Here is a 20,139-nt window from a genome sequence, read left to right as displayed (position 1 = left end):
TTAAAATGTTGTTTTAGTGACTCAACATAGCAATAAAGATTTATCAAGTCCTTATTGTGTATGAAATATGCCATGCTAAGGCACACAGATATTTAAGTCTGGGCCATTGCCCTTGTGTTGTTATATCATAGCCTGGATGGTGAAGAAAGTTCCCAGGCGCATGAACTCTGAAACCAAAGTTTTATATAATAATTGAATAAAATAGCACCAAATAGCTGCTGGTTAATTGCCAAATTAAATGTTATAGGTGTTGTGGGGGTACTAAAGCCTTGCAGTTTTTGAGAGAAGCAGTAATTGACCTGAGGTGTTAAATATAGGGTGGCATTTGGAGGACTTTGGAGGGTAAAAAAGAGCAAAAGTGCTACTTAAGTATATTTTAATGTCCTCCGAAGTCATTTAATTGGGTTGACTTGATAAGAGTTGTCTTAGACCTGCTCTTAGTGACACTTTTCCCAGGATCTTGAATCCATACTGCATCGACATAGAGACAGGAGGTTGGATCAGTTGATTTCCTGAAACTTTTCCAAGGGTGCTTATCCTAGTTGTTTTAATTTATAACCCTACTGGGCATTATGTTTATCTTTCTCTTTCAGGAAGAACATTTAGGAACAGAACATTGAAATCTAACACATTTGTCTTTCAAAGTAGAAGGTTTTGGTTCTGGAATGATGAGGATTTTTCTTTGGCCAAATTACTAATTCAGTATCTTTTATCTTCTTCCTTTTTATTCTCCCCAGTAGCATAAGTCTGGCCTTCTGGTCTGTTTCCCAGAGTCGATCTGGTTAGCTTGACAAGTAATTAGGATAATATTGGTGACAGACTCTTAGAATTATAAATTCTGTCCAAAATCATATGTATTTCATTCAGTTAATTAACAAATGTCACCAAAGAGATAGGAGCTTATCATCTTGTAGAATCATCATGTTGTAGAATTGGGATTTATGTACCTATTAAAAATAATGACAAACGTAAATAAGGATCTGATGAGATTTACAGGCAGTACTTGTTACAGAAGGTTAGAAGATCTCTGAATTTTTTTTTTCTTTGCCTGAGATGATGATCTTTGCTAAGTATTTGCTGATCCCAGCTGAGGGTGAGAAATGTTTTGGAAAAAAACTGTAAATAGTATGTAGGTTGGTGAAAATAGACTTAACTGAGTCAGTAAATGGACTTTTTTTAAAAAAAGAAACAATAACAAGGAGTTTTCTGTTTGGAATTTTGGCCAACTTCATGTATTGCAGGTACCCCTCCCATACAAGGCAAACAAGTGTGCAAACCCAGTGACCGCAGGTCCACTCGGCCCAGGCCTGCCAGGGTCCCTCCTGAGCTGCTGGGAGTCTCTTCTCCACGGAAGACTCTTGATCCTGGGCTGGGACCCTGCTCTCTGTCTGAGTTGGGTTGGGTCTCTGGTTCATCTCCCTGTGGTGATCCTGGGAACCAAAGGAAAGCTGTTCATGTTGACTTCCTTGAACCCAAGAGAGATCTTGGCAGGGAGGCCTGGGATATAGAAAGCCCACCGATGATGATGAAGAAAAAAAAGAAGAAACCAAAGCAAAAGAGATATTCTCAACCCCGGGCTGGGGGACCTTGGGATGATGACAGTGTAGACGACCATAAAGGTCATCCCTTTGCAGCTGACACGCAGCAATCAGGTGTTTTCCCCAGCTTATCTACCACTATGGGCATGGAAGGTGGACTGGCATCCAGAGAAACCTTAAAAAAGGACTGTGAAATGGATTCCACAGCCGCCAAACTGGTAGCTGAGACCTTCATCTCAGAAAGTCTCAGTGTTCCTTTGTGTCCTTTGGAAGACACAAAGTCTTCCCCCAAAACTGCAGGAAGTTCTCAGCCCAAGCCAAGAATAGAAGCAGAGGTCAAAGATAACAAGTCAGTACCACTGGGCCAGGACCAGAAATCACTGCAACAAGAGGAATGCAAACCACAGCGTGCACCCCACCCGAAGACCCCTGTGGATAAAAGCCAGACAGTAGGGTCGCCCGATCTAAAAGGACCCCTTACAGAATGTTCTGCACACAGAGTAGAAATTCCTTTGGAGATCAGACCCAAAGAGAGTTGCTCTCCTGCCTTGGACCAAGAGTCTGTGGATGGGGGTTCCAAACCCATAGCAGGAAAAGTACTGCCTACTCTCGTGCCCACTTTGCCAGCTGGTGCCTCATTAGGAAGTAGTCTAAAAGAAGGGAATGATAAAAGTGAGGTGACTGAATTGCAGAAAGACAGACAGAAAGAGTTTTTGGAAGGAGCTGAAGAGATTAAAGAACTAACAAAGGAAGCTTTTCCCAAGCAAAGACAAGAGATGAGCATCTTGGCTTCCAGGCAGCCGCAGGACGAGGTGTTAGTTCAGGTACCTGGGTTAGGGAATGAGCCATCTCAGAGAATGGCAGGGGACGGCAGAAACAGGAAGGGAAGGGCAGGTTCTGGGAAGGTAAGAGCCAGTTCTGGGAAGGGTAGAGCAAGGTCTGAGCCACCGTTTCTTCTGGACAGCTGGAAGGATGGCCCAGCTGTTCTTGCACCAAGCGAGTCGACCCCTAGAACTGAAAGAATGACTGCTGGGCTGAAGTGTGAGGAGCTGGGTTCTTCAAAGCCACCAGGGACCGCAGCAGATCTCCCTGAGGCAGTGGTAATGGGGAAGCCTATGGAGACAGCCGACCCTAGGGGGGCAGGCACCTCGCACACATTAGTTCATTTGGGAAATGGGGCAGGCGTTACTCAGACTTCCGGAGCTAGAGCAGAACAAGGAGCCACAGCTGTAGATATGGGTGTCAGTAACCAGAGCAAGGAAGGAAAGTGTCCTTGGATGGATGGTGAGGCAGCTCCCTGGATTTCTGAAAAGCCTAAGAAAAGGAGTAGTGAGGGAAAAACCAAAAAGTTCAAAAATAATTATCCCACACAGCCTGCTCGGATGGAGAGCAAGGAAGAAATCCCCAGCCCATCTTTTGTAGGGAAAGATGGAGATACTGGTAGCACTCCTCATCAGAACAAGGATTTAGGACTCCCTTTCCCCTTAACTCATGGTCCTCTGTTCTCACATGCATTAGCTATTCCCACAGTGGAAGTAGGTGACCGAAAGGGGAGAAACGTTGAGGTTAATTCTTTTGAGCTTGGGAACAAAGCTCTTGGTGGGAACAAAACAAACACAGTCAAGGACTCTGCTGTTATTGAATCAGCTACCAAGGTGACAGATGTGAGCTGCCAAGACCAAATCCAGGGGGCAGGATTTGTTCCTTCAGTAGTGTCTGAGGAGAATAAGACAGATGCAGCCAAGGGACACACTGCAGTGGCTGACAAACCAAATAAAAGGAGCAATGATGGAAAAAGTAAAAAGGTTAAAAATAGTTTTCCCGAGAAGCATCTTCTGGAGAATAAGATAGATGCAACAAAAATACATGTTCCCATGGAAACCACAGGGGACCACAGAATTGAAGGAATGGGCTACATGGATGAAAATAGAAATATTACGTTTACCTGCCCCAGAACACCACCAGGGTTGATGAATAAGTCAGCCTCTCCAGAGGCTCGGGAGTCAGCAGCCTGTGAAGGACCACCCACTCCTGCTTCTCAAGTAGTAAAGGAGGGTGTTTCTTTTCCAAACTCCTTGGCAGAAAGTGGGCAAGAGACAACTCCAGCCCAGATATCCACATCATTAGTGGTGGATAACCGCAGCAAAGATGGAGTCCCAGATCAAGAAAGACCCAAGGCCCCCTCCGTTGTTATGCCTTCTACAAGCACAGGAGAAGTTACCCTAACTTCTACAGCAGCCACAGAAACAGTTAACCGTCAGGGGGGTAGCTGTCTTAAGAATAAAGGTGAGCTTGCCGATCCCGTGAAAACTGAAGCAGGGATAGAGGGAGTACATGTGATAGGAGAATCTGAGTCAGTGCCCAGTGGTGCATCTAAGCATTCAATAGAAAAAATCACAGAGCTTGCAAAGGAACACTTTCTTTCCAGAGTGCCAGTAGAAGACCAAAGCCTAACAGGTGAGGTCAGAGTCCTAGAAACGTGTGCGGATAGTAATAATTTTCCAACACACCCAGTTACTAAAAAGAAAGAGTCTGAGGGAGGTGCTGCTCCAGTTCAAATCCCTGACTTATTAGGAGACAAAGCACAAAAGCCCAATTTGTGTGAGGACCAAAATGCTGACAGTAGCGATTCCAAGGACCCAGATGGTTTGAATAAGGAGGTAGATAGGGCTCTTTTGCCTCCGAAAAGTGAAGAAAATAAAGTGGAAGAAGTTAGCCTGGCTTCTCCAATCACTGAATCAGAATCGATTTCCTTGGCAACACCAGAATTCCAGTCCGATTCCTTGGATGGCAAAGCTGCGACTACCCCGTTGCAGGTGGTAGATCAGTTAATAGTGACTGCTTCCGAGGATCTTGAACTCCCAGAGCCCAAAGATAAGATCTTGGAGGCACCTGACACAATGACTGAAAAGTCTGAACCCAAGGCACCCGGAGAAGGGAAGAAGGAAGATAAAAGCAGAGTGGCAGAACCGATGAAAGGCTACATGAGACCTACCAAGTCCCGAGGCCTGACTCCACTTTTGCCAAAGTCTCCCGTCCAGGAGCGAGAGAGATCCAAGCAACTAAAGTCCAGCGGTATGACCCTGCCATGGGGCAATGTGTGTGCTTGTGGCTTTTGAGTCAGCATCCAAAAGGCACAGAGCTCGTGCTTCGGTTCCATCCAGATTCTAATCATCCTTGTTAATCATTGGTTTGTTGGCATGAAAATGTGTAATTGCTAATGACGTGTTTTCTGCAGCCAGGGCATGCCTTGTGTCCAGCTTGAGGAGGCTGGTGACTTGGTTGCATGCCTTTTTTACCCAGCACTGAACCTTGAGCTTTAGAGGAAGTAGAATTTCAAACAATAAATTGTTTAGCAGAAGGCCTGTCACCATCCACTATTCTTCATTACAAAAAAAATTTTTTTTTTTTTTTTGCCTCCTGTGTGTAAAGCTTACAGCCAGATTTAATCATTATTTTGTATAAGGATTCACAGGAGGAAAGAAAACATTTCAAGTTCAGCTGTATGCGTGGGATTTTTTTTTTTTTTTTTTTTTTTGTCTGTATATATTTGTAGCTTGTGCTGGTGGGACTGAATATCCAAATTGCTTTTAGAATCCGTGAAAATGGTCTTCCCCATATGAGGACCAGCATTGGTAGGCACAGACTTTGTGTTTCTGAGTAGCGGGAAATGATCTGTCAGTGTCGCACCACATCTTTTACCACTTTGATGCTCACAGCCATTGACTCCAGGTGCATGTTGGGCAGAGCTTGGGGCATCAGTTGTTGTCCGTAAAACATACTCTACATCTACGGACAACTCATAAAACTTGCCAGTGTGCGATTGCTCATAATTTTGCCCTTTTTGGATCTCATCAGTCAAGTTATTGGAATGAGATTGAGCAAGATGATTCCTTTGAGATTTAGAAATGTTTTCTTTTCTTTCTTTCTTTTTTTTTTCCCTGAAAAGTATACATCTAATCATAGCTTCCCGGAGCCTAACCTTTGAAAAGATGTTTCCTGGCGTTTGAGTTTTTTCAGCCTACAGATGATGCTGTTTCCCACCTCGCATGATGCAGCTACTAACTCCAGAAATTAAAATAACACCAGTTGGCCCTGGGGTTTTGGAGAGGCTTCGTCAGGGGATGATGTGCTGCATGGTGTGGACTTGTTGTTTGAGGTCAAGCTTGTGATTTGCATGGATTTGTACCCAGTGAGGAACACGTGCTGTGTGTGTAGAGAATACTAAAGGTCATTTATCTGCGTAAGACATTCTCGTCTTTTCTGTTCTTATGTTTCTTCTGTTAGCTACCCTATTACCGAGGCAGGAAATGAAGTCATATGTAGAGGGCTTTCCAGCCTTCATTAACACTTCCGGTTCTTTACTAGAGTTTGTCTAGAGTTTGTAGACTCTTTAGTTTCAAGGGTAATGTTTTCCTGAACTCTAGCCATTTCTTTTTGCTCAGTATTTCTAAAGAAATGTAGCGAGAGGATTTGTTTTGATTCTTGAGCAAGCAAAGCAGAAGTTTGAGAACTGTTAGGGCCCAGCCTTGGCCAGGCCAGGACCAGAGACTTGGGTTAGGGGTAGCCTTGCAAAGGGGCTGAGGAGAGAATGGTGGGTTTCAGGCAAAATTTGGTGTTTCTGCTAGATTTCGATCACACCTTTTCCCTAAGGACAATCTATACTTTTTTAATGGATAATTTTTTTAACTAATTTTTGAATGTTAGTACATTCCCATGGTACAAAGGGGTATACACTTAAATGTAAGTCTGCCTCCCTCCATCAGTCCCCATTCAAGTTTCCCTCTCCAGAGACACCCAGTGTTAACAGTGTCTTACACATCCTTCCAGAGAAAATTTACACATAAAGAAGCAATAGCATATATATTTGCAGATTTTATACAGATGAGACATATAATACATACTGATGTGTGCCTTGGTTTATAAACTTAACAGTTATTGTAAAAATCTTTATAAATCAGTACAAAGAAGGGGACCTCATTCTTATTTAACAGCTGTATAGTATTGCATCATGTGGATATACCCTAATGTATTTTATCACTTCTTTATTGATAGACATCTAAGCGTTTCCCAGTTTTTCTTTTCTTTTTTGTCTTTTCAAGTTTATTTGGGAGAGAGGGAGAGAGAGAATCCTAAGCAGGCTCTGTGCTGTCAGCACAGAGCCCAGTGTGGGGCTCAAATTCAAGAACCGTGAGGTCGCGACCTGAGCCTGAATCGAGTCAGGCACTTAACTAACTGAGCCACCCAGGCACCCCTCCTGGTTTTTCTTTATTAGAAACAAGGTGCATAGACTGTCCCTGTACATACAGAATGTCATACTTGCATACTTGTGCAAGTACATCTGTGGTAATAAAAGGGACCTCTGGAGTAGACTCTCTGGTTTGAAGAATGTGTTCGTAATTTTGACAGGTGTTGCCACATTATTCCCCACAGGGCCACAGAGATGTACTCACCCTCAGTGTATACCAGTACCTGCTCTTCTGGCCTTCCTCCACTAGTGCACATTTTTTGTTTGTGTGCTGATCTAACAGGTGAACAGTGATTTATTGGCGTGGATTTATTTTGGGTTTTACTTATTTAGGGGCTTCCTTGTGTATTACTGACTTTATAAAAACCATCCCTACTCTGAGATTATAAAAATAATTTCTGTTTCTAGTTTTTCACATTTTGAATCTTTGATCAATCTAGAATTTCCTGGCGTGTGTGTGTGTGTGTATTTATGAGATGTGGTATAGAATTACTCGGTTGTCCACCAACATGTGTCTTAATCTGTCTCCCACTGAAGTGCTGCCTTTGTCATGCTCTAAATTCCTGTACATAGTTGGTCTATTTCTGGATTTTCTTTTCTGATTCATTGGTCTTCTCGTTGAAAAGTATATTTTCATATTTCATAGTATATTTTAATATCTAATAGGTCTAGTCCAGTCCCACTCCTCCCCCTGTTAGTGTTTCTTAGAGTTTTCCTGACTCTCCTTGCTTATTACTACATAAAAATTTGAGAATTCACTTGTATAGTTTTGTAAAAACACAAAACAAAACAAAAATCCAGTCACTGTTTTTCTTTGAATCACATTAAATGTATCGGTTATCGGGGGAGAGTTGTTGTCTTGTATGGTGAGGTTTTCTATCCAACGACACAGTAACATGCCATGTTTAGTAACTTCACATGTTCAGGTTTACATGTCCTTGTCCCTCACTGGTATTTTGATGTTTTCTTCTTGCAGATCTTGTATCTTTCTAGTAAGGCTTATTCTTTTTTTTTTTTTTTTTTTAATGTTTGTTTATTTATTTATTTTAAGAGTGAGAGAGTGTGCAAGAGGGTGAGGAGCAGAGAGAGAGAATCCCAAGTAGGGTCCCTGCTGTCCGCACAGAACCTGACGTAGGGCTTGATCCCACGAATCATGAGATCATGACCTGAACCAAAATTAAGAGTCAGACACTTAACCAACTCAACCGACTGAGCCTCCCAGTGCCCTTAGTGACGCTTATTCTTTTTTTTTAATTTTTTTTTTTTTAAATTTTTTTTTTTCAACGTTTATTTATTTTTGGGACAGAGAGAGACAGAGCATGAACGGGGGAGGGGCAGAGAGAGAGGGAGACACTCAATCGGAAACAGGCTCCAGGCTCTGAGCCATCAGCCCAGAGCCTGACGCGGGGCTCGAACTCACGGACCGTGTGATCGTGACCTGGCTGAAGTCAGACGCTCAACCGACTGCGCCTCCCAGGCGCCCCAGTGACGCTTATTCTAAGGTGTCCAAGAAGCAGGAGAATGTGCAGATACAGAGCTTCAAGTAAGCCTGGAGTCTGAGGCAGGAAACTGAGTGGAACAGGGAGTATAGTGATTTGTGATAGGGGACGGGGCAGGGTAGCCCCTCATACCCAACTACCACTGTTCCGTGTAGGCTGTGATGTTTCATCCACAACTGGTTGTAGGCCTGGCCTTATTATATTTTTTTTTCTTTGTTTTTCACTTCAGATCATTCGTGTTAACTGCCTACTCCTAGATTGCTAGCAATTAATAGTAACTACCATCTGTTAATATCGTGTGCCTAATTATCTATAGGTAGGTAGGTAGGTAAGTAGACACACACACACACGTACACACACACAAAACAATACTACGTAGTATTCTCTGCATTTTATAGATGAGAAAAATGGAGACTCTCCACATTAAGGTCATGCAGATAGTATAGTGGCAGAGGCAGAATTTGAACCGAAGTCTTTCCAACTCTAGGGCCCGTCATTTTCTCATTCTTTTCTCAGAGGAACCTTCCAGAAGTTTTAGGTTCTTAAAAAGAAAAAGGTGGAAAATTAGTCATTATATTTTCTTAATGTCTAAGCACTAAGTAAGTACTTTTTTTAGGTAGAGAAGTGGAAACACCTCATGAGGACATATATTTTGAATCAGAGGCTAATTTGGGATTGGGATCTAGGTCTTTTGACTCGGTCTAGCATTTTATTCTCCAGGCAGAATAAAATGTGTCTGACTTATTCATGTGTTTTCCCTAACACATAGTATTGAGCTTTACATACATATGATGCCTGATGACATATTAAAAATTATAAATGAATTATCTTTTGTGAGTCTTAACCCTCTTTGGAAGTAGGGAGAGTGAATAGACTGCTAATGTCTCTTTTGGCTTAGTGTTCCCTCGCCTTTTATCTTTTCATGCCACTTTCAAGTTTAGGGAAACTTTACCAGAGGGCTTCTTCACATATATTGCATGTTGTTCTAGGCAGGGAGGACTGTGATACTTCAGGTAATCTGAGCTGACCTTGGCAGAAAAGGACTTCCTTTGGGACTGTTTTTTTTTGTTTGTTTGTTTGTTTTAATTTTTTTTTTCAACGTTTATTTATTTTTGGGACAGAGAGAGACAGAGCATGAACGGGGGAGGGGCAGAGAGAGAGGGAGACGCAGAATCAGAAACAGGCTCCAGGCTCTGAGCCATCAGCCCAGAGCCTGACGCGGGGCTCGAACTCACGGACCGCGAGATCGTGACCTGGCTGAAGTCGGACGCTTAACCGACTGCGCCACCCAGGCGCCTCTGGGACTGTTTTTTGTGAATGGAAGAGCCAGTTTGAAAGAGCCTCCCTCTACTGGACTCTAGTCAATGCTGTCACTTCACCGGCAGCCAGGTAGAGCTGTGAGTGACTGTGCACTTGGCATGTTGTTCCCTGAGTGCGATAGTTATCACGGATCCCTGTAGACAGGCCCTTCCCTTTGCCAAAGTTAGAACCTAGCCTCCTTTTTTCTGGCTTCATTTTCTTTAGTTTGCCTGAGCCCATCATCCAACAGCTGGGAAACGTCGGTTTATGGTGGGAAGTTCTCTTGGCATGAAACTTGAAGTAATTTATAAACCCCAAATCCTAACAGTTTTACAAATAAAATATGCTCGGCAGATGAGAAGATTACATTTGTAATCTTAAAACTTGCTACAGTTTTACAACTGGTAAAGTATCGATTAAGTAATATTTCTTCTTAACTATAGTGCCCTTCCTATAGTTCCTTTCCTTACCGCTTTCTTCCCATTTACCTGCTTATTCTCTGTTGTTGGTTTTTTAAATGCTGTTTATTAAAGAAATGTAGTGGAAAATTGTATATGTCATACAACTAAAAATAGCTACCATTTTAAAAAAATGTTTATTTAGAGAAAGAGAGAGAGCAAGCACAAGCAGGGAAGGGGCAGAGAGACAGGGAGAGAGAGAATCCCAAGAAAGGTCTGCACTGTCAGTGTAGAGCCTGAGGTGTGGGGCTCGATCCCACAAACCAGTGAGATCATGACCTGAGCTGAAATCAACAGTCAGACTTTTTTATTTTATTTTATTTTATTTTATTTTTTTTAATTTTTTTTTAAATGTCTTATTTATTTTTGAGACAGAGAGAGACAGAGCACGAGCAGGGGAGGGGCAGAGAGAGAGGGAGACACAGAATCTGAAACAGGCTCCAGGCTCTGAGCCATCAGCCCAGAGCCCGACGCGGGGCTCGAACTCACGGACCGCGAGATCGTGACCTGGCTGAAGTCGGACGCTCAACCGACTGCGCCACCCAGGCGTCCCCAGACTTTTTTTTTTTTTTAAGTTTATTCATTTTTGAGAGAGAGAGAGAGAGAGAGAGAGAGAGAGAGACAGCGTGAGCAGGGGAGGGCCAGAGAGAGAGAGGGAGACACAGAATCCAAAGCAGGCTCCAAGCTCTGAGCTGTCAGCACAGAGCCCCTGACAGGGGGCTCGAACTCACTAACCCCAAGATCATGACCTGAGCCGAAGTCATACGCTTAACCGACTGAGCCACCCAGGTGCCCCAAATAGCTATCATTTTTTTTTTTTTTTGAAATTTACTATATGTTCAGCACTCTTAAACTCTCTCAACCCTCAAAGAACCTGTGCTAATGTTTGCCTCATTTGACCCAGTGCATGTAAATATTCTTTGAAATGAGTCCAGCAGATATTAATTTCTCTACTTTAAAATGAGGTTGGTGGGGCACCTCGGTGGCTCCGTTGCTTAAGCGTCTGACTTCGGCTCAGGCCATGATGTCACAATTTGTGGGTTCAAGTCCTGCGTCAAGCTCTCTGCTGATAGTTTGGAGCCTGGAGCCTGCTTCAGATTCTGTGTGTCCCTCTCTGTCTGCCCCTCACCTGCTTGCTCTCCCTCTCTCTCAAAAAGAAATAAACACTAAATTTTTTTGTGTTTCTTGATGAGGTTGGTTCTTCCGCTCACACTCCCTTCACTGGTCACTTTTGTCCTCTGGTGACAATAGCATTGGCAGATTCAGAAAAAAAAAATGATAAAACAATTTAGCTTCTGATTTTTGGTGTTGCAGATATATCTATTTCTTTAAAATATGAAGTGGACAGGTGTGCCTGGCTGGCTCAGTCAGTAGAGCATGTAACTCTTGATCTTGGGGTGGTAAGTTCGAGCCCCACGTTGGGTATAGAGATTACTTGAAAATAAAATCTTAAAAAAGAATAGTAATAAAATAAAGTAAAATATAAAGTGGACAATAAAGAGATCTTCCCTTTATTCCCCTTACCTCTTATTTTTTATTATTAAAAAAATTTACACTTAATTTAACATTAATTTTAATGTTTATTCTTTTGAGGGAGGGAGAGACAGAATGCAAGCAGGGGAGGGGTAGAGAGAGAGAGACAGACAGACAGACAGACAGAATCCGAAGAAGACTCCAGGCTCCAGGCTCCAGGCTCCAAGCTGTCAGCACAGAGCCCAAAGCGGGGCTCAAAATCACGAACCCGCAAGATCATGACCTGAGGTGAAGTTAGATGCTTCAGTGCCCCATCCCTTACCTCTTCTTTTTAACCTAAAATGTTAATGCAGGCCATCTCAGCTGTGAGCAGGTTGAAATTGGTAATTTTTAAACTGTTTAGCAATGATAACTTGTATAAGTTTAAATTTTTTTTTAATGTTTATTTATTTTTGGCAGAGAGAGAGAGAGAGACAGACAGAGCATGAGTGGGGGAGGGGCAGAGAGAGAGACACACAGAATTCGAAGCAGGCTCCAGGCTCCGAGCTGTCAGCACAGAGCCCGACGCAGGGCTCAAACTCATGGACCGTGAGATCATGACCTGAGCCGAAGTCGGATGCTTAACCGACTGAGCCACCCAGGCGCCCCGATAATTTGTATAAGTTAAACAAAAATCTAATTATCATACAATGTTCCTGTTACACTGTGAATAGTGGACACTCAAAATGATTTGGACTTTTTAGTAATTTAATTCATTCATTCATTCATTCATTCATTCATTCATTCATTTATTCATTCATTCAACAGACACCAGGTAACATTACTCCCACATTCTAAGGGTAGATTAACGACACATTCTCTGCTTCTCCAGGATTCTAGAGTGGGGAGATAAACACAAACATAATTTTACTCTAATGAGAGAAGTTTTATAATACAGTGTGAGCTAAGAGTTTATAGAGCTAGGTCAGGTAAAACATTCTAGGGGATAGACTGCGTAAAGGCATAGTGAAGTACAAATGCCTGGAATATTTGAGGAGTAGCAAACATTTTGGAGTGACTGGCATATAAGTCAAGTTTGGGGAGCAGGGAGATCTGTGAAACATTTTGAGATGAGATTGAGAGAAGGAATACAAGCTCTCAAAGGGTCCTGGGAGTTGTCTGTTGCCTCCGTAAGCAGAGGATATTAGACTTTATGCTGGAAGTGATGTGGGACGGGGGGTGTTTACCTATTTTAATTGGATGATTCTCTTTTCTTTCTTGAGGCCATGGGAAGGTCAATACTATGCTAAAAGAACAAAGGGTTAGAATTTCCAAGTCATACGTCTTGGGGGACTTTTCATCTATAAACATTTTAATGCTTAAGGGTGTCAAATGACAAAAATAATCCAGTTTAGATAGGAGTTTGATGTCCTTTATTCAAAGGAAAACAATCCATGGATTGGGGGAGTACAGTGCCTAAGAAGCAGAGGTGCACTTTTCCCGAGGAATTTGGGGCAAGAGTGAGTTTTATAGAGCATTAGAAGAGGCACTGCATGACAGCATGAGTGACTAAGAGGTTGGGGATTTCCTTATAAGACTAGCAGGTCCTATTTTCTAGGGTAAGGTAAGCTAACTAAAGCAGAGTTGGAGGTTTGTGATTGGTATATATTAGGTTACCTTGACAGTGAGGCATTTCCCAAAAGTGCAGGCTGACTTGGCTCTAGATTTGTGAGAGGAGCCAGGCCTCCATTTTTGGGGTCCCAGTAGGTGAATTACTTTTATCAGGAGTCACATAAGTTAGATTGCTGGTTTCATTTTTTTAAAATCCTATCTATTTCCCAATCTTTGAAACTCAATTAGGGAGAATCACAGTTTTCTTGAGTTAAATATGTACTAAGAAACATTTCTGAAATTCAGTAGAATATGGCTTTGAGATGGTTGTGCGTATATATATATATATATATATATATATATATATATATATATAAACACAAACATTATTTACTTTCAGGTAAGAAACTTAGATTGCAACTTTGTAACCTTCAGGTTTTATTAGTAAAGAGTATCAGTCATTGTAATCAGTGGAATTATTGACTGTCATTGTAATGATAATTTATTAGAAATTGTTTTCTGGAGACAATATCAGGGAACATTTGGTCAATCTGGAAAGTAGTTTTGTTGCCTTGGTAACGACTAGGAGAGATGCAGAGGAACCAGTTGTGGAACGTATCAAAACCAAGGCCCTGAACAGGTTGGGTACTAGCTGAAGGTACAGACGAAAACAGAAACATCTGCCGGTACGTCTGCTAAGATCAGAGACCTTCAGAGACCTGCAAGTTGTGCCAGCACCCTTGGAGGCTAGACATGTTGTTATATGGCCTCATAAAAGAGCCTTAGAGGGGCACCTGGGTGGCTCAGTGTGTTGGGCATCCGACTTCAGCTCAGGTCATGATCTCACAGTTCGTGAGTTCAAGACCCACGTCAGTCTCTGTGCTGACAGCTCAGAGCCTGGAGCCTGCTTCAGATTCTGTGTCTCCCTCTCTCTCTCTTTCCCTCGTTCACACTGTCTTTCTCAAAAAAGGACTAAGTATCAAAAATTAAATAATAAATAAGTAAAGCCTTAGAAACCACCACTGACCAGACACATGGGTGTATCTATGTACTTTCCTTAGACTCAGAGCGGAACTTAAAAATCTTTAACCCAAAGGACCTTCCAAATTGGAACCTCTCTAGATGAGTTTAATGATGGGAAGGGTCAAGTCAAATTATAGAGTCCGTATTCAAGGAATCCATTCATCCTTCCGCTAAGCAGAACTTTTCTGAGAGCCTACGTACTGTATCAGATTGCTGGTCACCACCATGGCAAAGATGGACTCATCATTTTCTTGCCTTCCGGTAGCTCCCAGGAAAGGCACATAAGTAAACGATTATGGTGTAGTTTCCAAATAGAGTGTGAGCAAGTATGATATTGTAAAAACATGAATGAGCTGATTTGGGGGTGGGGGTCTGGGAGACTTCACAGAGGTGACATTTAAGTGGGTTCTGAAGGAGTAGGAGTGGAACCAAGAGGAAGGAATTCCAATGGCAGCTGAGTCTAGAATTGAAGCCTTCTGGTTCTTAAGTAGATTTAATTTCTTTTTGCCTGGATGTGCTCAACCTTTTAAGGTATCATGTAAGTTTGTCATCTAAGAGCCTGATAAAGTATCACAGAAGCTGGGGAGATTTGAGTTCCTTGCCACAGCTGTCTCCTGTGGGGGAATGTGCATTCCTGAGTGAAACTCTGTCTATAATTCTGAATTGGACCAGAGCACTGACAGAGCCTCAGTTTTTACTAATTAGTCTGTCCTAGATTTTCCCCATTTTTCACGAGCCAGATAGCATTCACCTCATTTGGCAATCTTTAAACCCATTAATTCTTGTTCCCTGTGATTTCTTCCTTGGTATGTGTTACAAAAGCAATAGTGTAGTCAAACTATAATCCACTCTGTCCCCTTCCCTATGTAAAAACCTCTAGATCTCTACTTTTTCCTATGGAAGCAGGACCTGCCTGCCTATGCAGAAGCACCATGAAGGGGAAGCTCACAGTGTTGAGGAGCTGTGAAAAACCATTAATGTAAATTTAAGTTCTCTCAGAATGGAAACTAATAACCAGAGATCACTAAGGAGGAAGTTGCTCACACCTTCCTCATTCTTTGTACAATGAAAACAATACCATGATAAAGGTATAAGATGGACACTAAATCTTAATGCAGTTGCTTCTTTGTCTCCTTTATTTCAAGCTTGTTTTGCCCCCCGAACACACATACACGTATACCACACGTGTACACATTGTATACTAGTTTTTGGAAGCTTTGAATTAATCACAAAAATTGTAAATTAAAGTCTGTAGTACTTTCCTTTACTGAGCAAAAAAGAAACAATGAAAAGGAGAGGCAACCAGTGACTAAGATGTAGTTTTGCTCAGTTGTGTGGGAATCCTGTCAGTCAAAGACCAAGCATCTTCCACATGGCTCTTCCATTAGCTCACCATTTGATCTTAGACAAACCATTTCATTTTCCCCCCTCTGGACCCTGTTTGCTCTTCTGTAAATTGAGAAGATTAAGTTAGAGGAGTTCCAGCGTTCGGATCCTGTACCGTAGCACATACGTCATTGTCCTTGCAGCACTGTTGTTATAAAATGACCCTTGTCCACTTAAGAAACAAAACAAACGAGCAAAGGAGAAAAAAAAGAGAGAGACGAGCCAAGAAACAGACTGTTAACTACAGAGAACACACTGACGGTTACCAGAGAGGAGGGGTTGGGGGGGATGGGGAAAATAGGTGATGGGGATTAAGAGGGCACTTGTGATGAGCACCGGTAATGCAAATTAAAACTTAAAAAGACGATAATAAAAATTTCAAAACAGAATAAAATGCTTTTGTCCTAAAAGAGACTTGGAGAATAGGATATTATTTTCTTTAGGCAGTTTCTCCGATTTTGAGAGCCAGCTTTTCTTTTTCTCTTGTGTGTTATTGAAATTAGCGTTTGTATGGTGTTTCTTGGTGGTGGTGGTTTGTTTATTTTTGCCTACCTTTATCAGAAGGATTGTCATGCAGTAATTCTCCAGTCCAGGGACTTAATACTTTATCGTTTCACATCAAATTCCCTGCTGGAAGCGGTAAAACCTACTTCATACGTGAATACGTTTTCTTAGTTTTTTTTGTTTGTTTGTTTGTTTGTTTTAAGCTAGCATCAGCGGGTACATTATGTTAGCTACCTTGTTAGATGGTTTTTATCTTCTGTTGCTTCACACCTACACAAGAGATGGATTCTGTGGGTGTCCCCATATTATGCCTTATGTTCTCCCGTTGTACTCAAACCCAGACCCCTAGGTGACACCAGGCTTATGTGCAAGCTTGAGCATCTAGCTGACGTGATGTCTTGGGCACTCGCCTATACTCTGGGCTTCTTGTCTGGGCTTATACTTCTTGGCCACTGACCTCTCCGATTTCTTCTTCAACTCTCTGACTCTTGAGCCCTCGAACACTGAGGCCTCTGCTTGGCACAGTAGCCGAACATTGTCTTCTTGCAGGCTGACCGCATTTCTGATGTGTAGTAGGAACCACAGTCTAGAATATGTGCTTCTTTGTGACCAGCCAGCTTCATTCTCCTGGTTCCTGCTCCTGGTCTTTGGCTGACTCACAGTTTGCAGTTTGCTATTTATAGATAGAGTTGTTGAGACAAGATACACGGGATTTGAAGATACCAGGGACTTAACAACTATAGTTACTGCCTTAGCTTCATTTGTTTGTTTCATTTGTTGTTGGTACCAGTGGGAGGCTCTGGATAGGCTGGCTGGAACTAAAAATCATTGGACTCTAGGGGCGCAAATTTAAAAATCATTTGACTCAGAGGAACAAGTGTCCATGCTTGTTCTTCACCTAGGCTGTCTCTGCCCTTTCAGAATATGGCAGCCAACTCAGCCCCTCTTGTCAGACTTGCAGCTACATACATCCCCTAGGTAGTCCTCTACCATAGGAGCCCCAAGTTAAAATCAAACCACTCTGAGTTGGACGTAGCAACAGACCTGTGAGTCCTTGATGCATGTTTCAGCCTTTTCATTGAGTCGTAAAAGTGTTAAAACTGTGACACTGGAAGGCACCTTAAAGGCCCCCCTCATTTTACGGAGGAACAAACCAAAGCCAGGAACAGTTAAGTGTGTTGCTCAGAGTCATAACTAGTAAATGACACAGAGAAATTTTAAAACCTGGTCTTTTGACTCCAAACCAAATTATTTTTTTCCCCACAAACCAAAGATAGAAGGTGTCAGTAAATTGGGGCGCCTGGGTGGCTCAGTCGGTTAAGCGCCGACTTCAGCTCAGGTCATGATCTCATGGTTCGTGAGTTTGAGCCCTGCGTCGGGCTCTGTGCTGACAGCTCGGGGCCTGGAGCCTGCTTCGGATTCTGTGTCTCCCTCTCTCTGCACTCCTTCCCCACTTGTGCTCTTTCTCTGTGTCTCAAAAATAAATAAATAAACATTAAAAAAAATTTTTTTAAAGTGTCAATAAATTGAGGCTGTGTGTCTATGTATTAGGGGTGGGGAGTGACTAGTTTCTCAGTGGATGGGGTTGTTGAGGCATACCTAATTTCTAAGGCATTTTCTAAGATTTGCATCTGGCATGTTTGGACTGCATTACAACAGCCTCCTGCAGGCGTTCATAATTTTCATCCTATATTATGCATATATAATTGTATTATTCACTTATAATGTATGTATAAAAAGATAAGAAAGCCAGAATTCAGCTATATTTTATCACTAAGCCTTTCCGTACCCAAGACTCTCCATCTTTCTTTTTCCCTAATTAGTAGAATCATGACCTTTGTGGTAGAGTAAGGTGACACTGGTTCCTTGCCAAGGAACCTTTGTTGGCTTTGACATGTATTGCTATTAAACTACTTAAGCTCAAGAGGAAGGAGAGGCTCAGTTTATGTTCAGGACAAAGGTTAAATGGAAAAGCACATTTTTTGAGGCTTTCAACCCTGCCACTCTTGACCATCAACATAGCCCAGTGTTACGTACTGAAGTTAATGCAGAAAGCGTATACAGTTGGCTTCTGCACTATGGTTGGGGACTTGAGAGAAGTGATGTGAGTAATGTGAATAGTAGAGAAAGGGTACTTGGAGACAGAGGCTCCAGTTAAGGAAACTTTCCTGGACTGGGCTTTGGTAATCTCATCACATTTTATAGATCAAAGAGAGCAATCTTAACTTGAACTTTTTTCTTTTTTTTTTTTTTTTAAATTCAGGTTAGTTAGGGGCACCTGGGTGGCTCAGTTGGTTAAGTGTCCGACACCGGCTCAGGTCACGATCTCCCAGTTTATGGGTTCGAGCCCCCTCTTGAGCTCTGTGCCGACAGCAAGGGAGCCTGGAGCCTGCTTCAAGTTCTGTGTCTCCCTGTCTCTCTGCCCCTTCCCCGCTTACTCTCTCTCTCTCTCAAAAATAAAATAAAATAAATAAAATAAAATATAAAATAAAATAATAAAACAGGGGCGCCTGGGTGGCTCAGTCGGTTAAGCGGCCAACTTCGGCTCAGGTCATGATCTCACGGTCTGTGAGTTCGAGTCCTGCGTCGGGCTCTGTGCTGACAGCTCAGAGCCTGGAGCCCGTTGCAGATTCTGTGTCTCCCTCTCTCTCTGCCCCTCCCCTGTTCACGCTCTGTCTCTCTCTGTCTCAAAAATAAGTAAACGTTAAAAAAAATTTTTTTAATAAAATAAAACATTAAAATTTTTTTTAATTCAAGTTAGTTAACATACAGTGTGTCTTGGTTTTAGGAGTCGAACCCAGTGATTCATCTCTTACATGTGACACCCAGTGCCCATGCCAACATGTGCCCTCCCTAATGCCCATCACCCATTTAACCCATCCCCCCCACCCACAGCCCCTCCAGCAGCTCTCAGTTTGTTCTTCATATTTAAGAATCCCTTATGATTTGCCTCCCTCTGCCCTTTTTTCTAAAAGAATTATTAAAAAATTGTAGCCAGATCAGTGTAGTTGATAGCAGATGGCTTTAAAACAATCCAGCCTGAATTTTCTTCATCTTGGAAAAAGGCATCTGGTGTATTCCTCCTTGATAGAATATTTTGGAGTATCCTATGTTAGCCCATAATAGTGACTTACAGGTGAAGCAACAAAACTCAGCTTAATTTAAGGTAGAATAAGGCCTGTCTTCTCAGTGTAACTTTTTTTCCCCAAGAATTTTCTTTTCTGGATATTTCAGTCCTGAATGTACAGTTAACAAGCTCAGAGGCCAGCACAGCAAAGGACTGTGCTGGATTAAACAGGGGCAGGGGGCTGTGTCACAGATTGCCAGAGTCCCTGTGTTCCAGAGGTCAGTGTGTTCACATGGCAACTAAGCAATCAGCTGGCTAGAAAGAGCAGGGCTGGTGCGGGGGGGGGGACCCGGCTTGTCCAGGGAACTGGTGGGGAGCAGGGTCAGGAGTAAAAGTGCAAGGGGTATATTGTCACTCAAATGTCTTGTAACTAGAATACATGTCTCCAAAGCCTTGATTGCTGAGATCCTGGGAGGAACCCTTTATTAAACTCTTCCATAGTACAGAACTACAGGTGAAGCTCTCACTGAGATTTGGGGACTCCACTGAAATCAGTTTTCAAGTCAATTTGGTGAGTTGCTGTGACAGCAAACCCACTCATGCTCTGAGAAATGAATGCCTCCAATTTTGACACTATAGTAAGGTCTTTTTTTTAAGTGAAATTTTGAGCCATTTTCTGAAATCATTGTTCTTTAAGGGTTATGACTGGGGATTGGCAAATGAGTCTTGACTATTTTTAAAACAGTATTTTGAGTGGGTGAATGAGGAAGTGTGGGCATAGTGTCAGATAAGTGAACGTGTGGGTATACATGTATCTATATCAGTAAAAGCGGGAGTAATTACTATCCTCAGTACCCAGATTGGCACCATACCGTGTTATAAACTGCAGATCTAAACAGAGTGCTAGCTAACAGGAAATTACACTTCCAGTTTAACAGTGGCATTTGTGCAGAAAGTAGCAGGTTCTTTCCTTTCTCTTTCTTTTTCGTTCTTTTCTTTCACACTAGTAAATACATTTAGCACCCAGCTGCTAGAGGAGAGAGGATCTTTGGGG

The 20,139-nt window shown here is 42.4% G+C and overlaps 1 protein-coding gene across 24 annotated transcripts in view; it reads left to right on the top strand.

The window, feature by feature from the left end:
* MAP4 (microtubule associated protein 4) overlaps positions 1-20,139 on the top strand; it is a 207,912-nt gene that overhangs the window by 153,399 nt on the left and 34,374 nt on the right. For 15 of the 24 annotated variants that reach the window (XM_040445206.1, XM_040445205.1, XM_040445213.1 and 12 more), the window contains one exon: positions 1,242-4,613. The exons of 8 other annotated variants lie outside the window; for them this stretch is intronic. In XM_040445206.1, coding sequence (XP_040301140.1) covers positions 1,242-4,613 — 3,372 coding nt within the window. The remainder of the gene's footprint in view (positions 1-1,241; positions 4,614-20,139) is intronic. One more of the 24 variants, XM_040445214.1, reaches the window with a different exon arrangement.

This window comes from Herpailurus yagouaroundi, unplaced genomic scaffold (genome assembly GCF_014898765.1).
Source record: "Herpailurus yagouaroundi ecotype Mexico unplaced genomic scaffold, PumYag 193, whole genome shotgun sequence".
Lineage (NCBI taxonomy): Eukaryota > Metazoa > Chordata > Mammalia > Carnivora > Felidae > Herpailurus > Herpailurus yagouaroundi.
The sequence above is the reverse complement of the archived record's forward strand: the minus strand, read 5'-3'. Positions and strand labels throughout refer to the sequence as shown.